This window comes from Chaetodon auriga, chromosome 6 (assembly GCF_051107435.1).
Source record: "Chaetodon auriga isolate fChaAug3 chromosome 6, fChaAug3.hap1, whole genome shotgun sequence".
NCBI classification, from domain to species: Eukaryota; Metazoa; Chordata; class Actinopteri; order Chaetodontiformes; family Chaetodontidae; genus Chaetodon; species Chaetodon auriga.
In genome coordinates, this window is record NC_135079.1 from 9,937,495 (window position 1) to 9,956,786 (window position 19,292).

The following is a 19,292-nucleotide window of genomic DNA, read 5'->3' on the forward strand; positions in this document are numbered from 1 at the left end:
GCCCCACCTTGATTTTGCAGTGCACATGCGCGTTAATGGTAAACCAGTGGGGCTAAAAATGGACCAGTGGGTCTATTTGAGTCAAGTTGAAGGAATTTGATCAGTGTATACAAAAAAAAAAAAGTCCACAAAGAAAAATCAATGGTGAAAGTTTTATTTTGTTTCAGTCTCCACATAAGACACAAGAGGACTGCACAGGGGACAGCTGTCCCGTCTAGACAAACCTCCCACTGGCTATTTAATGCGATGTTTTATGAAGTGCAAACTGATCTCGCCTGGACTAAACATCCAGATCTGACAAGTCTCGAGCTGCGTTTAAACTACTTTCCTTTAAAACCCCAGATCATTACATGTCCTCTGGCTTCAACACAGAAATGACACAGTTTTTAGAGGAAATATCGGGTACACAGCGCTGCCATTACAGCAGAATGAGGAAGAGCCTCCAAAGGTGTGAGTTCACGGCCCCCTGCCGGCCAAACAGAGACACAGCTCGTGCTCACGCTCAGTGACGCCGGCTGGAGTTGCAGAGCCAGACTTGTCTCAACAGATGAGACAGAACACATCAGGCCGGAGGAATGTTGGAGAAAGGACAAAACCTTTGTGCACAAAAGTAATTTTTACTGAATCAGTGTCTGAACTCTGTGCAGGAAAACAAACACAGTGCACAAGTAGCTTTAATCCTGCTTTTTGACTGAACTGACCTCAGTGACACAAGATTCAGGCGCATGTTGATGTGCACTGTATGCATGACCAGCAAAGAACAAGCAAAGGGTTTGACTCTCACTGTCAAACTGCCAAGACCTCAAGACGCACAGAACAAGCAGTTCGTCATGAATCATATTCACACACTGAACTCTCACTTCAGCTTCGTGGCAAATACCACAAACAGTGGAGCCAATAAACAGGCTGATCAACACCGTCTCATCACAAAGACCCAATCTAAGACGGTCCAGTGTACGAGTGCAGGGTGTTGAATCTTGATCATTGTGAGTTTAGATCAAGGTGATTCAACCCTAAATGCATTTGAATCCTACAAACACGAAGCATTTTTACCTCTGATCACAACTTTGATCAAAAAGCTGTCAACGTTCAACTTAAAGGACCATACCAAGACAGTACAAAGACAACACATTCAATGTTCGACCCCATCAGCTTCATTGATTTTGTAAATATCTCCTTATTCTGAATTTGATAGCAGCAACATGTTTCAAACAAGTTGGGACAGGAGCAACTAAAGACTGGGAAAGTTGTGGAATCCTCCAAAAACACCTGTTTGGATCATTCCACAGGTAAACAGGTTCATTGGTAACAGGTGATAGTATCATGATTGGGTATGAAAGGGGCATCCTGGAAAGGCTCAGTCGCTCACAAGTGAGGACGGAGCGAGGTTCACCACTTTCTATGAAGGATGTTACTACGTGGGCTCAGAGACACAGTTGTCAGTAAACACAGTTTGTTTGCAAATGATTGTTGTTTTTATTTACGTTTTACTTGTTGGAATCAAAACATTTAAAACTGTAGTCTGCATCTCCAACAGAGGGACAGAAAGGTTAAGTATACATGCTTTGTATAAACTTGTAAACACTGTGGTATGGTCCTTTAACCAGAATGATACGGAGCCAGAGTGAAAGCAGAACTTCCAGGTTCTGCTCCAGAAGTCACAAAACCTCATTCACAATCTGACATTTTTAACAATGCTAATATCTAAAAATCCCATCCTGGAGCTGAGCCTCCTCAACAGCATGTCATCATCCCTTTAAACCTACAACAATCAATGTATAGAATCAGTTTGTTTTACCAGCTCCTTATGTTAATGCTCATCATATGTTTTGACCGTGATTATTTAATGCTTGCTAATTTCAATGCCAGGACAAACAAACAAATATGATGACAGGATTGTTTCATTTCAAATTTTAAAAGATTTTTGGTTTACACAAGTGCTTGTGTGGATGAAAACATCAAACTCTGTTGAAAATCTTTCAAGGAGTATATTCAATTTGAACATAAAGGTTAAAAGTGAACACTTCCCAAACTTTCCAGACTAACATCACATCAAAGTTTTCAATGTCTTGTAGCAGCTGCTTTAACAGATGCTGAATTGTCTTAGAATATGACAGTAAACTCAGGAACGCGCTTCACTGACAAATTGCATTGAGTTACAGAAGCTAGTGGAACAGAGGCTAACCTGGATGCGACGTCGTGACCTGAGCTCTCTATTGTCCCAAAGCTCTGCAAGCAAACCTTTTTTTCCTCTCTCTAAAAAGGCAAGATTGCTCGAGGTTCTGCATGCCGCGTCATCACACCAAAGCCCTTAACATCACAGCCTAATTAACCACGGACACCGAAAACTGCTGATATCTGGATTCTCTCCAGTAGCTGCCCTTTTCAACACTGGTTTTGTTTGAAAACACAGCATTACTCACATAAATGACAGTCCACGTTTTCTTACATGTTTCTAACCTAATAAAACATCCGACAACAGTAACTCAGTGCTGCAGAGTCTGGCAGGCTATAAACAAAGCCGTAAGCGATGGTAACACCAATGTACAGTGTTTGATTTCTGGTGTCTCATCCAGATTAATGTACATAATAACATGGCACGTGCATGTATGATGGATCTCTGTTTATTCACCAGGTGGCTTTGGAATGAGGTTAGATTACAGTGACACTGGGAAATGATCCATTTTAAGTCACAGATTGTCCTGTTCACTTTAAAACTGAACAATATGTTGTATTGTTCTTGACACTTCAGCTGTACTCTTGAAAATCTTCCACATACCTCGTATTAACACATGAGTAAAACGGTATCTACATGAAGCAGCTGGATGGTCAGATGGTCAACAACTTTCCTTTTTCAATAAAGTTCTTTCCTATCCTACCCACATGCACTTAGTCCTGGAAGAACTAATGCACCAAACAGAAGTCCTTCACTATGAGGGAAAAGTCCTGTTCACATGTCGATGGTTAGAAACTTAACAGACGAACTGAAAAACAGCTGAAGCTCTGGAATAAACAGTAAGGCGCCAAAACCCAAATGGTCATGTTGGGTGAAAGATTCAATCTGTCATGCTGACCATTAGTCCCACTATGCAGAGTGCAAGGGAATGACAAATTTGCAGCCAAAAGGAGAATGGTATTTGATCCCCACTTCTTGGAACACCTGGCGAGGGACACCTATGTCACACAGGTAAACCCTGCCAGCCCCTTCAGCTAGGGGTAGGGGGAGGCAAAGAGAGAGGGACCACTTGGCCTCCACTGCCTGCCCCTGTCCGCAACCAGGAGGGTCTAAGCTGAGCACTGGCGCTCGGTTCTGGTTAGCCCAGTCTGCGGCCGCTCGGTACCAAGGCTGATCCATCAGGAATGTGTTCTCGTGGCAGTCCAGACAGTTAATGATTAGGTCCACTGGGGTGTCTGGAAGGTCTGTGGAAGAAGAGAGAAAAACTGAAAAATCTTGAAGTACAATGCTTGATGTGATCACTGAGAATCCAAAATGTATGAACCCTCTCTCCAAAAGACAATAATAATAGAAAAAAACGCCTACCTTTGATACTTGACACCTGTTTGCCACCAGTCTTGTTGAAGAGTGTGAGCTCACTGGTGACTGAGTCGAGCATCTTGACAAAATTGGGCAGAAACAGGATGACCTCCACTTCATGGTTGGCCAGGTGACGACCGCAGCTGATGCCCTGAGCTCCCTGAACATGGGGGCCACACAGCAGGGCCACTGTGGGACGCTGGTGTAAATTTTTTGGAGTGAATCTGAAAGAAACATGAGACAGGAATGAACCTGCTTTCCTGAAATTTGTGCTGTCAACGCATTTATTACCAATAAATTCACACATGGCAATATTAAACAATAAAGTTAAGTAGTATATAGGGACGTAAAGGGATGTGCATGTGTTAATACAGGATGTTTGATTCAATATGCAATTTCCTCATTTCAGCACACCGAATAAACAAACAAATAATGTCAAACACTTATATGACACATCATTTTGAATTTTGTCACAGTTAATAAAGTAATTGGCTAACATGAACCACAGTAAACAGGTCAGTTTTCATCCGTGTTTACAATTCATCACTGCACGCTCACCTGTTGGGCCCACCCAGCAATGTAAGTGCCATCTGACTAGCACACACTCCAGTCATCTCAAGTCTTCGTTCCAGTGAGAGACCATGACGCTCAGCAACTGATAACAGACGCTTGTGTAGTTCATAGGATATACTGGGTACAACAAGCCCAGAGTCTGTATGGAGAAAAGGACACAAGTACTTAACGGTTTACTTCAGATCATTTACCCTCACTGCTACTTGATTCATTACAACGTGAAACACTTACCAGTGCAGTACTCTTTGGCCCCCGGCTGCGGTACAGTGATCTGTCTGTACACAATAGGTTTGGCCTCCAGGATGTTTTCATCATGACGGTACCGTGAGGGCGTCTGCTCTTGAGGTGTCCCACGTGACCTTGCACCATTACGGCGCTCTGATATGTCGATTTCTGAGAAAACTGCTGCTTTGTCAAAAAGGGCCAAGTTTCCTTCAAAATCAAAGTCCGTATCCAGGCCGTCATCCATGCCATCTCCAAAACATTCATCGTCTCTGTGCTTCATCTGACCATTCTTCACCCCATTCTTCTTCGGCGTCACTTGGTTTGCCCCCCGACTACTAGATGACCCTGATGGGAAAAACACATGATAAACGTCAACACTGCAACAACCAAAACTTTATTTTCTTGTTAATTTATAGTACATGCACTTACAGGAGTTGTGTCTTCGCCGGAATCCTTTTGGCTGGCCGGGTACATCCAGATGACGGTCTCCGTAGCTTTTGGAGCAGTGCTGAGGGGAGTTAAGCTTCTCCACAGCCCTGGGGTCACCCTTTGGGACTGCAACTGGAGCACTACTTACCTTTGTAGATGCAGAAGAACTATTCCTAGGATTGCCATTTCTTATATCTAAAATCTTTAGTTCCTTTATGTCAATGGCACTGAAAAAAGGATCAATTGTTGCATTTAAAAGACACGCCAACTGGTGTGTGGAAAACAGTCAGAGAGCAAACAATTTGTAGCTGAGCTTTACCTGAATGTGACCTCGGGAACAGGGCACTTGACTCCATTATGGAAAGGTTGTCTTAAGGAGATGGTTTGGCTGGACTGGTCCACAGATACCACTTCTCCTTGATAGACTCCCAGTGTTGGTCCACAGTTAATTGACACCAAACTACCCAGCCAGTCCGCAGCCATGACTGCACACTGATGAAGGACCTTATAAAGAACTGATAGAGAACCCACGTTTTAACACTAAACGAAGAGAACAAACCTCCTATATAGCCACAAACTTTATGTTCAATCAAAAAGCATTTTGACGGCAGGACGTTAGAAATACTAATTGCTTGGTGTTAGCGAACAGTTGCTAGCTGAGTAACGTTAGCATCGGCCTGTTCTCTAGCTACTATTTCGCGTTAATTTCGAGACGCAAACGTTGTTATTTGACTAAAGACCGGGGGTTGAAATGTTGTACCTTTCCGAAAACAATGCGAAGCACACTCTTCACGAACACAGATGAACAAAGTCTTGCGTTTAGTGCTTAAAGGAAAACTGCGGCTCCCTTTAACTGTTAGCTTTTAGCTCCTTGAAAAGTCGAAAGCTACTGCTGCCGCTAGCTTCTGGATGACGACTTCCGGCTTCCGATATTAAACAGATTTCAAAATAAGAGCTTAGCCGTAAAAGCGTTAACGTTAACGTTAAGTGTAGGTGTTAATCGAAAATCTATGTTTTGCTGTATTTTTGTTTTGTTTAATCTTAAACGCTGAGTCACATATATCTGTTATGGCAATTTGGGCGTTACTTGGGATGTGCAATGAAAGATGGAGCTGAATAATGGTCTGACTGTCACATGCAAAGAATCAACGGGATTTAGTCAGTGACGTGCAATATTTCACACTGAGCTGTGGAGTATTAGCGTTCTTATATAGCCATGATACTATCTGACAATTCACCACATGCTTGCTTATCCCTGGAGCTAAAATAAAATCCTTTAAGAACATAACTCTAAAGCAGTTTATTCTCCGTTTTGTGCCCAAAGGCAATCACAATCAATCCTGAAACATACACTGTCATAAGTAATTAATCAGAGGTAAGCCATGCGTATTATGATCACTGAGAGATGTTCTTAACTACTCATGTCAACAAACACACAGTTAGCAGACTGAGTGGGATCATGCGGAGACATCCCAGAAGTGTTAGCACGTGACACACCCACCCTACTGCGTCCTGTGTACATAGGTTACCATAGATACTCAGTTCAAGGACTACTGAACAGCTTGCAATCAAAGCTGTGTGAGGCTTAGGAGGAGATCAAGTGACCATTGTCTTTGGACAGGAGGGTTTCTGCAGCAAGGTACCGTGAGAGGAAGTGCCATTTTGTGCAGACTTCAGCTATTAAATCAACTCATATTATATATTGTTTTTCTTATCAATCATATTTTCCTACATTTGATCAGGTGCATTTGTATTAAGAAATGGAAACGGGTGTCAGTAACAAATTTAGAATAAGAGTAAATGATTCTGCAGATCACAAGCACACTGTATTAGTCACGCAGTCTTAAAAGTAGTTGTTGACCATCAAGCAAGCTGTGGAAATACCAAGATACATGATCCGGGAATAGCCACACACCTCAGGCTGCCACCATTGTGTGAAAGTCTTTGCCCGTTGCTGGGGCGTGCATGTGGGGAGATGAGGACTGCAGCCTCGCCCATACAAAGGGAAGTCAGAGCTTGAATCTGGGAAGACACTCTAAGATGTTCAGACCTTCGTGCAGAGGTTCAAGTCCATTTTCCCTCACGGACCTCGACATGTGGGACACCAAATCTCGCCTTACAGCCCAGGTAGGACCCGAATATACTCTTTTTGGGGCGTAACAGAGACTTATCATTTAGAAATGTGTGTTTTTCTTTCTCAGACCTCAGCATGGTGTGGTATGGCATCAGTCTCTGGGGCAGGGTTTCTGTCCAAAGTAAGCACAAGGTGAGGGGGAAATTTGGAGTGTTAAGTGACAGATACGCAGTAGTGTTCATTTTCAAGTCAGGATGGTGTAATAAATTCTGGCTGGCATACTGTGTGCATTACAGCACATCTGGGAGCACCGCTGGCTTCACACAGAACGACCTCGGTCTAAGGAAGTGGCAGTCAATGTCTCATCTGGCGCCTGAGGGTCCTACACGATGCTTCCCTTCATCTCCTGGGGCTGAATTAAGGGCTGCCAGAGGTGCAAGTAGACAAGCAGAAGTGGGGCAATGGCTGCAGGGTGCTCATGAGCATCTGGACACTCAGCTGGACCGACTGATGACTAGAAATGCACAGCTGAGCTACAACATTACTACTGCACAACTGCATGACATGAAACATAAAGTAAGTAACATTTTAAATGTACATGGAAACAAATTCTATGATCTGCCTCATTTTCCTCTCTTCTTACCACTTGTTGTGTGGATGACTGGGGTGGTTTTATAGTTTTTCTGCTTCAAATAGGTGTCTGGTATGTGTTACACACAACATCCTGTTATCTCAATGTCTTTCACTGCAGCTGTCAGAAAGGATGAGCGCTCTTGAGCGGGAGAAGGAGGCAGCTGAATTAGCCCAGTTTGAAAAGAGCCGGCAACGTGGAGAGCTTCATGAGAAGTAAGGGCAGCAATAGATGTGGAATGGAAAATTTGAATGGCTTTAGAAAAGATTGAAATTCCTCATGTGAAATTCACTCACAAGGGTCCTACAGCTGGAGAAGGACCTGTTGCAAATGAGGTCTACTTTGGACCGAGGAAGCAATGATCAACCGACCGAAAGAAGTCCTGGCTCACTTGCCAGAACATTACCAGTGAGTCAAGAAGACTTTAACAGACAGGTGTGTAAGCTGGAAATGCACATGTTCTAAATGATGTGTTATTCTGTATGTCTTTTTGCCAAACTGTGCACATGGTTTTGATTCAGGAGAGGCAGAAGGTTGACACAGAGCTGTGTAAGGTGAGAGAGGCTCTGAGAGATGCTGAGGCGAAGGCAAAGACACAAGAAGAAGAACGAAACCAGGCGCTCCAGAAACTCCAGGCTTCTACAGAGGTCGGTTTGAATATATATATAAATCAGGGAAAAGTCAAAATTTACTGCAAATTACTGAAATTACAAAGTTATGCTGCAGCTGTCTGTGATGTCATTTTCTTTTCCTTCCACATTTACATCCTCAGGCTGTGTTTATTTTCTTCTTCTGTGAACCTAGACACAGAGGGCGCTGTTGAATCAAATAGAGGAGATGAACCAGAGACATAGCCACACAAGACAGAATCACTCTGAAGTGCAAGAACAGCTGAGTGAAGCTAACAACAAGATCAGCCAAGCATGCCTGGTCTGTCTCTGATTCAAAATTATCTTATCCTCAATTACAAAATTTCACAACCAAACCTTGAAAATGACCTTTAATTTTTCTCAGGAAAAAGCCATCATGTCAACTCAAGTGCTAAAGCTGGAGGATGATATAAAAGAACTGAAGGCCAAACTGACGGGGCCTCTGCCGGACAAAGATCACCTGATCCAGGTATCACACCGACTCTTTAATTATAATGTCTGAGGTGTCTGACATCAAAATATTACATGTTTTGTATGTGTGTGTTGTATAGGAGGAAGCAGATGTGCAGCAGAGGGCTCAGGTCCTGGAGCTGCAGCCGAAGAGTAACCAACAACATTCAGAGTCTTGTGAGGTCTTTGCCGTTCAGAGCGACACAGAGTCACATAATGACAAACAGGATCAGGAAACTGTTCTGATGGCTCTCAGAGAGGTTGAAAGCTTTAACTTTTTTGTCAAATTTAATTTTACCTGATTTTTTTTATTAAATGATCCCTGTTGTGTCTTTCAGCTAAATGAGAAGCTGACATGTGAGCTTGACGTGATTAAGCAGAAACTGAACACATCACAGTCTCAGCTAGAAGAGATAACAGCAGAGCGGATCATCGCTGCCAAACAGATCACAGACCTGGAGGCACAATGCTGTCAGCTGATCAGAGAACAAGAAGAACTGTGTAAAATTAATGACGGTCGACAGGAGGAGCTAACAGAGATGAAAGAAAAATGCTGCCAGCTCAGGTGAGATGGTGATCAAACACTGTTCTTTGATATTTGAACATTAACTTTTTACTTTTAGTACAATTACCCTCTATTTGCTGAAACCCTCAAACCATTTTTCCAGGGAATCTTTGCAAGTTTTGGAATTAGAAAAACTGAAACTGCAGGACCGGTGCCTGTGCTTGGAGGCTGAGGTCTTTGAGAAGGAGGAGAAGCTCCACCTGCAGGAGGAAGAGTATTGGAAACAAGACGCAGCGAGAGTCCAGAACACAGAGGAACTAAAAGCTGTGGTCAGACACTGGACTGAGAAGTGGCAAACGGTGGCTTTGACCCTGCAGTCCACACAAGAGGAGCTCGAGGAGTTGAAAAAGAACTCCAGAAAGGAAGTGAGACCAACCCTTTAATGCTCTCTTTAGCTGCTATTAATAACTTTATACCACAGCCGGGCATTTAGCTGCATCTAAGTTTCAAATTTATCTAATTTCAGCTCAAAGCAGAAGCCGGTCATGTGGCAAAGGAGACTGAAAAACTCAAGAAAGAGGGCCAGAGAGACAAGTGAGCCAGTATTGTAAATCACCAATTCCACCAGTTAATTGCTGTTTAAATCACGTATTTCTTGTCTGATAACACACATTTTCCCACACAGAGACGACAGTGAGAATCCACAGCAGCATAAAGCTAATATGACGACAGAGCTGACCAGAGCCAAGGTAGCGCATCCCTGAAAAAAACTAGTGCCTGAGCATTATTTCTCTCAGTGTTTGTGCACTGACATGATCTAACAGTTAAAGATGCAGCAGATATAAACGAGTTATTTAACTTTATGTTTTTTAACAGAAGGAATCTGACTCACTGCTAAAGGCTGAGCTTGATGCGTGCAAACAAGAGCTGGAGCTGGAGAGGAGCAGGAGTCAGGTGCTGCTTCACAAATATAAAGATAAAGGTAAAGGCAGTGGCAGGCATAGCAGTCCATTTTGTGCTATGCAATAGTTTTACTCCAGTACTGCGAAAGTACAGCAAGCGTCAAACTCAACTCTTTAAACACAAGGGGGCGTTAAACTGCAGTGACCTTGTATTTGCAGGTGGCGAAGCCTCAGTACACACTCAGGACAAAGAGAGAGTGACAGAGTAAGTGGATTTTGATGAGATTTTCATTTTCAAAATGCACCATCAGCAAATCAAAATGAAATTCTGCGATCTGTCTCTTTATCATGTGCTCTGTCTGTTTATCAGCTTATCACAATCCTCTTCAGACTCCCACAGCAGCCACAACAAACCCCCTCAGGTAACGAGATGTTCCTCGCTCACTGAACAGACAAGGTGTAATTACGTATCTCATGCAATGGTGCATTTTTACGTAAACATGCATTCAGAGTAGATATTCTGTGTTGACTTCCATGATTAACAGATGTGCTCGCAAAGCCGTGAGGTTCAAAGGCTGACGCAAAAACTGGCTGAAACAGAGAAGGAACTGAGAGAAAAGTAAGCTTTTCTTTAAAAGACTGATGAGTGACTGATTCTTTTAAAGTTTCTAACAAGTTTTCATCCGTGCTGCGATAGGAAAGAAGCTTTGAAAAGTCTAGAAAGGCAGAGAGAGATGGAAATGAATGAGGCCCAACTCAAGATTTCTGCTCTAGAGCTCAAGGTGCAGTCGCTACATCCCGAACATGCAGTTTGAAATACATGGATCTGTGTTTACCAGCAGGTGGACTGAATGTGGAATTAACAAACACATTTCTTGTTTTTGTCACCCCTGTTCCTCATGAACGCTCATGAAAAAGACCTCTGAAGAGAGCCAAGATGAACGAGGTCAAGCAAATGCCTCACTGAGGGCTGAGCTAGACGGTATGAGTCTGCTTTTGAAAAAACTAATGTGTGTTGATTTTCCTGTCTGGCTCAGCTCTTAAACTTCTTCCTCCACATGTTTTCAGAGAGCAGGAGGAGAGCGAACCAGCTGCTGCAGGAGAAAACACTGGCTGTCCAGAAGCTCCAAACACTGAGGCAGCTTTACCTGGTAAGGTTCATGAACAACACCTGTGAAGATGACCTCCTGTGGTGGTGATGAGCACAATAAATGGTCGAGTCCTTGTCTACAGGTTAAAGATGAGAAATCATCTGCTGAAGGCCGGAAAGATAAAACTGTGTGTCCAATTAATCTCGAGGCAGAGCAGCAGAGGAGGATGGTCACCGAGCAGGTATATACTGAGTGACGCCGACATGCTTTCAGCTCGCCTTCTTTGATACTGCAGCGTCTATCAGTCCTGTACTTTGGTTCAGACTCAAATATCTCAATAACTATAAGGTAGCTTAATGAGTTCGGTGATCTCCTCACTTTGTTTCTAATGCTACTGTGAGGTTGACATTTATGGTTTGAACTGAAACGTTTCAGTAACTTTATCTTATCAAACTTGTAGTTAAAGAGTCTGTTTAAGGAACGGGAAGGAAAAGATGCAGGAAAGGCTGACAGCAGATCAGCAGCACTTCAGACCGGAGCCTCCTCGCTACAAGAGCGGACCCCCACATCTAAAGTTATGAGGGTGAGAAGACTCAGCAAATCAAAACTGAAAAAATAAGAGAATCCTGACCAACAGACACCCATAGTGATTAACTGGATTCCACTAACAGGAGAATGTGAAGAAGAGCATGTCGTGTTTATTGGTGTTCATTCAGAGTGCAGTGGACAGGAGGAGCTGGCAGCAGCACTCAGGTTTGATGCCAGTGTTTGAAGAGGATGAGGAGAGCAGTGACTGGCCAGGAGGAGAGGAAGGAAAGCCAGCAGAGGAGGTTCATGCTGAGGTGAACGTCCACAAGCGAAACCAATAGGCTGCAAAAGCTTGAATTTCACCAAGTGGGATGCTTACCAAGACAAAAATCCATAGATACTCATCTTAAACAGGCGATGTATGCATGCATGAGGGCCGCTAGTCTGTTAAGAGCAGCAGCTAAATGACTAAAGCATCAACATAACACTTCCAGCCACCACACCACTCGTAAGATCATGTATGTTTGCATGCTGGGATGTTTCATAAATGATGTATCAACATCTGCAGCTGCTGCAAATTAATATCATTAATGGCATAAATCGCGACACACAGATTATATCATACAATTAACAGAACTGACCGCTCATTCGTTCATTACATATACACACACACATATGTGCAGGCTGCACTAAGCCCAGCTTCTGCTTTAATCAAAGAGCATACAGCACGCGGGGAGGGGACTCAGCCCGGCCGCATCGCCACTTAAACTCTATGTGAAACGTAGTTCGGCTATAATCTCACATATGACTCTTTCTGCTCTGTAAATAATCGGATTTGAAGCTGAGGAGTGAAGCGCTCGCCTGTAGCGCATCTGACTCCATCATAAGAGGATAGGAAAGAGTTACAGCATGTCACTGTCATACTGATGGCCTGTGACTATATGACAGCAGAAAACTAGCCAGACATTATGTGACATAAGTCTAAAAAGCGGAGTCGAGTGCTGATAAATACATTTTAAGGAATTGCAAACTCCGTTATCTAAAAACGACAGACAGTACGCGATAAAGCATCTTTAATGTTTACAGGATGTTAGACTCCTTTTTTGGCTGCAGTTAAGAAAAACAAATGTGAAGCAATTAATTTAACATTTTAAAAAGGACAAAAAGATACTTTAAAAAGCATTCATTAAAAAAAAGAAAGAAAATATCTGCAACAGAGGTCTATATCTCCAAATATAGAGATGACATTAGAGATTTGAAACCATTCTCTCCTCTGCCAGATGTCGTCAATGAGCACAGAAATAAGCAATCTGAAGACAAAAAATGCGACTCCGCAGCAAGGTGAAGTTGTGCATGAATCAGTGTTATAACTGTTAGTGTACACGTGTGCTGTGACCTGTGTTGTCCTTAGATTTTGGAGCCTTTGGGAGGATTCATATCTCTACCTCAGACAGGGACATATCAACAAATAGAATCTTGTCATCACTATTGGTGGATAAGTCCCTGATCTCAGTTAATTTCCCATCATCTTTCCTTGACCTTCAATCTTCTGCATGTGCATGAATAGAAAATTGATTTGTAATATTTTGAAATACTAATCTTTGTGTAATTATTTCCCCCTTTTTCCTGATTTAGCCACACTAAAGCGCAGGCAGCCAGCACAGGACAAGTCTTTGACTGTCGAAGTGCCAAACCTGTCTCTCTGTTCAGATGAGATTGACCTGCAGCAGAAGAGGCCACCCTCCCTCTATCCTGATGGGATATTCCTGGCTGAGATTGTAAATATCTGTAGCCCTGATGAAGATGAAGAGGAGGGAGAGGTCAAATGAGGCGTTTCATTGAAATTCCTGCATTGGGCAAAACTTGCTGTACAGCCTACAAGTCTTAGATCCGTCATCACAGGGTGCTGCTTTGTGTGTAATAGCTTTTTGTTTGTTTTTCAAGGACTAACTCACTTCAAACAATTCAAAGACAAGATTCTGTTCAGGTGGTGTTTGACGAAAGCGTTTCAGCTATAAAGGATCGTGATATTTTTCTATGTCAGTCTGACAGAAAATCACTGAGTGGTGATCAGTAAAGTACAACAGCAACAGTTTGAACATTTTTACCTCAGACAATAATAAAAGCCACCAAGCTTCCTCAGGCAAAAGTGTGTTTTATTTATATGACACGACATGGTTCTTCACATCATCTTTACATTCAGAAGATCCAACAAGATGGTTCAATCTCAAATGAACTGTGAAAATATAGGTGTGTGTGAGAGTATATAATGTACATGTGTGTGTATTACATACATCAAATGAATGACAAAGTGTGTTTTAGCCACAGGGACTGAATCCTAGAGAATAACTCTGCAGTAGTTGTAGATAAAGAGCACATTGCTCAGTTCAGTTACCTTTTTCCTTTGTTTGCTGGGAGAGAGGCTGAATGGTTCTAAGAGATCACTGATAAGTTTTCCAAAATTGTACAAGAGCCATTTAGAAAGTCTGGTCTAGGTAACATTTCACAAATCCACTGTTCTGTTATCAGCCAACAAACTTACACCGTGTTGTTCCAAAAGTCATTCTGTGCCCTTACTGTACTTTCCCAAAGGAGAATTTACATGTTGATACATGTAAATAAGGCCATTGTAAAGATTTTATCACTGAGTGTCCGTAAACACATCATTTGATATATGAGATATCAGCTGTGTGCACTCTCATGGTGAAGGTTTACTTAGAGTTCATATGGGTCAGGTCCACTGTGGCAGAGCTCTACACAGGCTCTGGTTGTACAGTGTGCCAGCGTGTCTGCTCCACCTGCAGGTTGCACATGTCCCTCCAGTGAGCCCGTCCTGCATCTGCAGCCTCTGCACCGATTCGGATTCGGCCCAGAACTTTACCTGCTGAGAGGACCTGATTCTGCCACATAAGGAGGAGGAATATAGAAATCACAGGATAGCTGCAATACAAATAAATCCATTTTATTCTGTCATTGTGATCTCCCACGGCAATCTTTACCTGCGTGATTATGAACTCGAGCATGAGGGGCAGCTGACTGATGTCTCCTGGAGGCAGGTCAAACAGGAAGGAAGCGTTCCACACTGCGCAGGACCCGCCTTTAGTTTCTCTGCTGCTGATCACAACTCCCTCATGATGCAGACTGATCACCACCTGGTATTCTGCACACAGGCAGGCAAATGTTAGAACGTGTGGAAGAAATCTATCGAAGAATACACATTAAAAAACAATATGTGAAACATGTACATACTGTATGTACACGATAACAGATAAACTAAGATTAAAAATGGAAGCTGGAAAGATTTGACTTTCTTTCCACTGTTAACAAATGAACAGAATAGAAACAGCAAATGGCAGTTCAGCACTCTGCTATATGATCATTAGACAGGTGGCAAAATTAAATGTAGTCCTGACTTCAGCCAAAAACACGTTTCTTGTTAGTTATCGATGTCAAATCTCTCATTTCTTGCTGTGTTAGTAGCTGCCATGTGCAGACAAGAATATATTTTCTCATCCACCACAGTCTCTTTATTAATTATGAAACACAATGAAACCAAATAATTTTACTGTCGTCACATCACATTTTCTCCTGTAAATAACGAATAAAGTTGTTTTTTTCCCATATCTTTTTCCATAGTAATGCATTTCTTCCCGCTCTGTGTGGTCTAAATTTTCATGAACAAATTCCTTCAGAATCTGATATGAAAGAAAAAGAGATTATCCAAGTTAGATTTATGTGACATACTGTACATGAAACAGATATCATAAACTCTAATGGCTCTGAATACAGGAGGTGCTTGTGTGCAATGAAAAATAATACTTAGACAGGCCAATGCTCACAAAGATTAGATCTGTCAGCTCAGAGATTCAGAGTAGATTGGAACATTTTCCGGAGGATTGTGAACAGTGAAGGATTAAACCACAATGTCATTAAAAAAGGGATGATCTCCTGCTGCATTCGGCTCCTGTAAGACATCACTTAATCCCCTAAACATTAAAAGCAAACATAGGGAATTACTTTACCTCTGCCCCTGTAAGGCAAAAGTTAGTTCTGTCCATGCATGCTTACACAATTCCTCTATGTATGATGTCCTTATGGGATCTGTAAGTGAACTAGACATTTTGTGAAATTCAAATGGCATTAAACGCTGGTTTTACCTGCTGCTGCCATGGTGTGCAGCAGGCTGTCTAGGTTATCTGCTCTGAGGACTGTGGCTTTGATGCGGTGGGCCAGAGTGTGATACTGAAGCGAAATGAAGATCTGTGGAGGACAGCTAAGCCCTTCACACGTCGCAGCATCCTGTGAGGTCAGACCCTGCAGTCAGAGGACCAATGTTCAGAGGCCAGACACAGAAACCTCAATCAGCAGGAAATGCAGCAACACTTTGCAAGAAACAGGAGAAATGAGCATGCGGCCCTAAAGTCCCAGGTTCACTCTATTTAACTATATTATATGCAGAATTTGAATGTAGCTTGAAAGTTCATTCTTGACTTTGAAAACTGCAGTCAGGCCAGGTTAATCAACCTCTATATTTTAAAAATAACATACTCACAGATATTAATTCAATACACTACAAACCTTGTTCAGTTTCCACTTGTTCAGGTGAAGCTCTTTCTTGAAGTGAAACAGATGCTCTGCTCCCCAGTCTCTTCCTCCACATTCGGCCTCCAGCTCACCCAGTGCGGTGCCTCTCAGGCTGGGAGGTTCCCGTGTGTATACGGCTATTCTCAGTACGCACCTTTGGAGCTCCTTCACAGAGCTCACCTTCAAAAGTAGCACCAGGCTGTGGGTCTCGGGGCTGAGGCTGCTCTGGGCAGAGGCTTTTATGGGGCAGGGGTACAGAGGCGGCAGGCTGCCCAGTGCAGACACATCATCCAGCCTGTGGGGCGTCCCATCAAGGCTGAGGACAGTGACTGCCAAGGTTTGCTGCTCTGGAGAAAAGGCCATAGTGAAATGGAGGCATGGTTTTGGTGATATTGGCTGTTGGCAGCTGGCACCGGAGCCATAGCTCAGTGGAGCCAGCGGGATTGGTTCTTCAGGCATAAAAGGACACACAGCACTGGGGCTGGTGAGCCTGCTGTGTTCATTGTAAGATATACTACCCCCAGTCACTGTGCAGCGCCTCTGCAGAGCCTTACATGTTTTGGACAATAATGCCAATTTGGGAAAAGAAGGCAGGGAAGTATGACTGGGATCTATGGGTTTATAGAGGGGTGATGTTAGTGGTGGTGTGCTGAGGCGGCGCAGGGAAAAATAAGACTTTGGCTGCTCCTTCTGCTCACAGGCAGCTGTAGCTTGAATAGAGAATGGCGCAGAGGTAAATTCACCCTCCGACGGGGCAGGGCTGGTGAAAGTGGAGGGGTACTCGAGTATATCTCCATCCAGCTCCTCGTACTGCTGCCTGGATGCTGTTGCGGCTGCTGAGGGAGGCGGGGTCTGGGCAAAGGTCACAGGTTCAGCAGGAGCTGGTGCTGACGTCACAGGATCTTTGTCTTTCACTGGACAAATCTGACTGTTCCTCCAGCACAGAATACATCCCAGGACCAAACACAGACAAAAAACTATCAGTCCAACCAACAGGAGAATTTGGAGGTGAACTGTAGACACAGGAGAGAATGATAAGACCAATCAGATGGCAGTTTAGAAACTGTTGTAATTTACCCTTATCAACCCCTGGATTACTAGTATTCTACCTCATTTGCCTGAAAGCACAGACCCCGTGCTTCATATCAAAGCACTGTTGAATAATTGGTTAACATTTCTATATTCACATTCCTACATATACGTTGAAAAAAAAATACTGGTCACATTTTATTCCAATGGAGGAGATGGGGAACGAAATCCACAGTCCTCAGTCTGTGCAGAAAAGCATTATGAAATGATGCTTCAGCAGTCTGAATTAGTCATAACAAGAGATTATCTCCCAAAGTTACAGCCTTTTACTGCAAAATTCCCTCCTTTTTCCCTGGACAGAGTTTCTTTGTTGAGCTATGAAGGAGGGATAGAAACACAAAGAGGGGATGTTGTACTAAAACCACTTTGGAATCTCTGCACAGAACGAGGACTGTGGATTTTGTCCCTCATCACATACACTGGAGTTATGTTAGAAAAATATCCCTTCATGACCAGTATGAACAGGAGGAATCATCACAGCGACAAATAACTTGTTTTAGACTTGCAAAAAACTTGTACCTCTCCTCTAAGACCATACCTTCCAGTTGTTTGGTGAAAAGGACCTGGACCAGAAGCCAGAAGAAGAGTATGACCATGATGCCCTCGATCATACCCTTACAGCAGAAGAGCAGCACAGACTGCCACAGAGGCTGGCCTGGATACTCCTCATCATGGTAAGGCATGGTGCCAACAGAGTGCTGAAGGTTTGTCAGAGCCTATTTCAAAAACATTCACAAGAGGAAGCCCCGATGTCCTAGTAAAGAAGTTTTTATGTCACATTGTGACTTTCAGCCCTGGAGATATCTGCCCATGTAATTCTGCTCCAGAGGATCAATCAAAACCAAAGTCACAAAGGCACAAAAACATCTGTATCCCATCAAAACGTCTTGGGCAGAATCTTTGAGCAACAAATCGAGTAACAAAACCTGTACATCACATGATATCCCCAAATAAAAAAAAAAAAGGGATTTCTCATATGGACTTCCTTCTAGAAGTTATAATCAATCTTTTGCAGCTGCAGGTGTCTTTCCCTGTTCAAAGCAGAAAAACCATCCAGCTGTCCTGACTTGCTGCACAGAGTATATTCCAGCCTCCGTCCCAGGACAGTGATCTCCTCATCTGCAGAGACTTGGCCGGTATTATTGCTCCCTGGCGGGCGGGGGCCGTGGGCGGAGATACCCATCTCATAATACCTCTCAATTGTGCCTGTTGCATCTTTCTTCCACAGTGCTCCAGATGCCAGACCAGCAGTGTCACTATAGAATAACCCAGCTGTAAATCCTGCAACCCATCCCCTCCTCTCATCCTCTGACCCGTGAGCTCTTATCTCCATTAGCGTAACCTCTGTCATAGGTCTGCTGTGGAGTTCAGGAATTAATACAGTACAGACTCTTTCTATACTTGTCCACATACACTATGTGTACAATTTAATTTGATAAACATAACATGATGTGAAAGTATTGAGTTTGTCAGCAAAACATAACTGACAATAAAATCCAAACAACTTTGTAAAGGTTCCTGGTTAAACATGTAGAGAACAGATAAGTGATGATTTAGTAGAAATACTGAGACATGTGCATGTTTGTGGATGTCTAACACCCCTGAACTTGAAATGGTGTGGGTGTGTCTTGGGTGTACTTTCCACGAGTGAAGAAAGTATTGAGATCCTTTATTTGAGTAAAAGTAGTAATACTGTTATATAAAAATACTGCTTTTTATGAGTCATGCAACATGTAACTAAATGTACTTCAAATATCAAAATGCAGAATAATGCCCCTTGCATAATTCTATTATATATTATTGGATTGTTGTTACAGATGTAAGGATGTGTACATAACAGTTTAATAATGTGGTTGGTCAAGAAGGAACTAATTAGTTAAATATATAACAAACATCATCACATACAGTGGTCATGGGTTTTCTATTTCTATGTAAAATCTTAACCAGTACAGACACTAGGAGCTTTGCGAAATTGTTGTGCAGAAGTATTAAGCAGAATCAAATGGAAATACTCAAAGTACAAGTA

General features: G+C 42.8%; 3 protein-coding genes across 5 annotated transcripts; 1 reads left to right on the top strand and 2 right to left on the bottom strand.

Annotated features, from left to right (window-relative positions):
- Window positions 1-139: 139 nt before the first annotated feature.
- On the bottom strand, window positions 140-5,681 carry edc3 (enhancer of mRNA decapping 3 homolog (S. cerevisiae)). Of its 2 annotated transcripts, none has more exons than XM_076733754.1 (7): window positions 5,523-5,681; window positions 5,082-5,277; window positions 4,763-4,989; window positions 4,340-4,678; window positions 4,094-4,247; window positions 3,542-3,759; window positions 140-3,420 (listed from the first exon to the last, which is right to left on the bottom strand). In XM_076733754.1, the coding sequence occupies exons 2-7, from the start codon at window positions 5,243-5,245 to the stop codon at window positions 3,086-3,088; spliced, it is 1,437 nt and encodes a 478-aa protein (XP_076589869.1). In that variant the 5' UTR covers window positions 5,246-5,277; window positions 5,523-5,681; the 3' UTR covers window positions 140-3,085. The 2 variants fall into 2 exon arrangements, with proteins under 2 accessions (XP_076589869.1, XP_076589870.1); XM_076733755.1 differs by having other exon boundaries at window positions 5,082-5,254; window positions 5,523-5,651.
- Window positions 5,682-6,856: 1,175 nt separating this feature from the next.
- Window positions 6,857-13,712, top strand: LOC143321795 (uncharacterized). Its single transcript, XM_076732435.1, has 23 exons — window positions 6,857-6,889; window positions 7,588-7,682; window positions 7,767-7,902; window positions 7,989-8,114; window positions 8,272-8,397; window positions 8,482-8,586; window positions 8,669-8,827; window positions 8,906-9,132; window positions 9,236-9,497; window positions 9,599-9,666; window positions 9,758-9,821; window positions 9,949-10,054; window positions 10,194-10,239; window positions 10,345-10,396; window positions 10,520-10,593; window positions 10,672-10,756; window positions 10,893-10,956; window positions 11,043-11,125; window positions 11,208-11,306; window positions 11,526-11,648; window positions 11,782-11,907; window positions 12,874-12,934; window positions 13,229-13,712. Exons 1-23 carry the CDS (start codon window positions 6,857-6,859, stop codon window positions 13,420-13,422), a joined length of 2,514 nt encoding a protein of 837 aa, XP_076588550.1. The 3' UTR covers window positions 13,423-13,712.
- Window positions 13,713-13,848: 136 nt separating this feature from the next.
- On the bottom strand, window positions 13,849-18,318 carry syt18b (synaptotagmin XVIIIb). Of its 2 annotated transcripts, XM_076733714.1 has the most exons (5): window positions 17,805-18,318; window positions 16,172-17,190; window positions 15,751-15,907; window positions 14,593-14,753; window positions 13,849-14,493 (listed from the first exon to the last, which is right to left on the bottom strand). In XM_076733714.1, the coding sequence occupies exons 1-5, from the start codon at window positions 17,947-17,949 to the stop codon at window positions 14,347-14,349; spliced, it is 1,629 nt and encodes a 542-aa protein (XP_076589829.1). In that variant the 5' UTR covers window positions 17,950-18,318; the 3' UTR covers window positions 13,849-14,346. The 2 variants fall into 2 exon arrangements, with proteins under 2 accessions (XP_076589829.1, XP_076589828.1); XM_076733713.1 differs by having other exon boundaries at window positions 13,849-14,753.
- Between the last annotated feature and the right edge of the window lie 974 nt (window positions 18,319-19,292).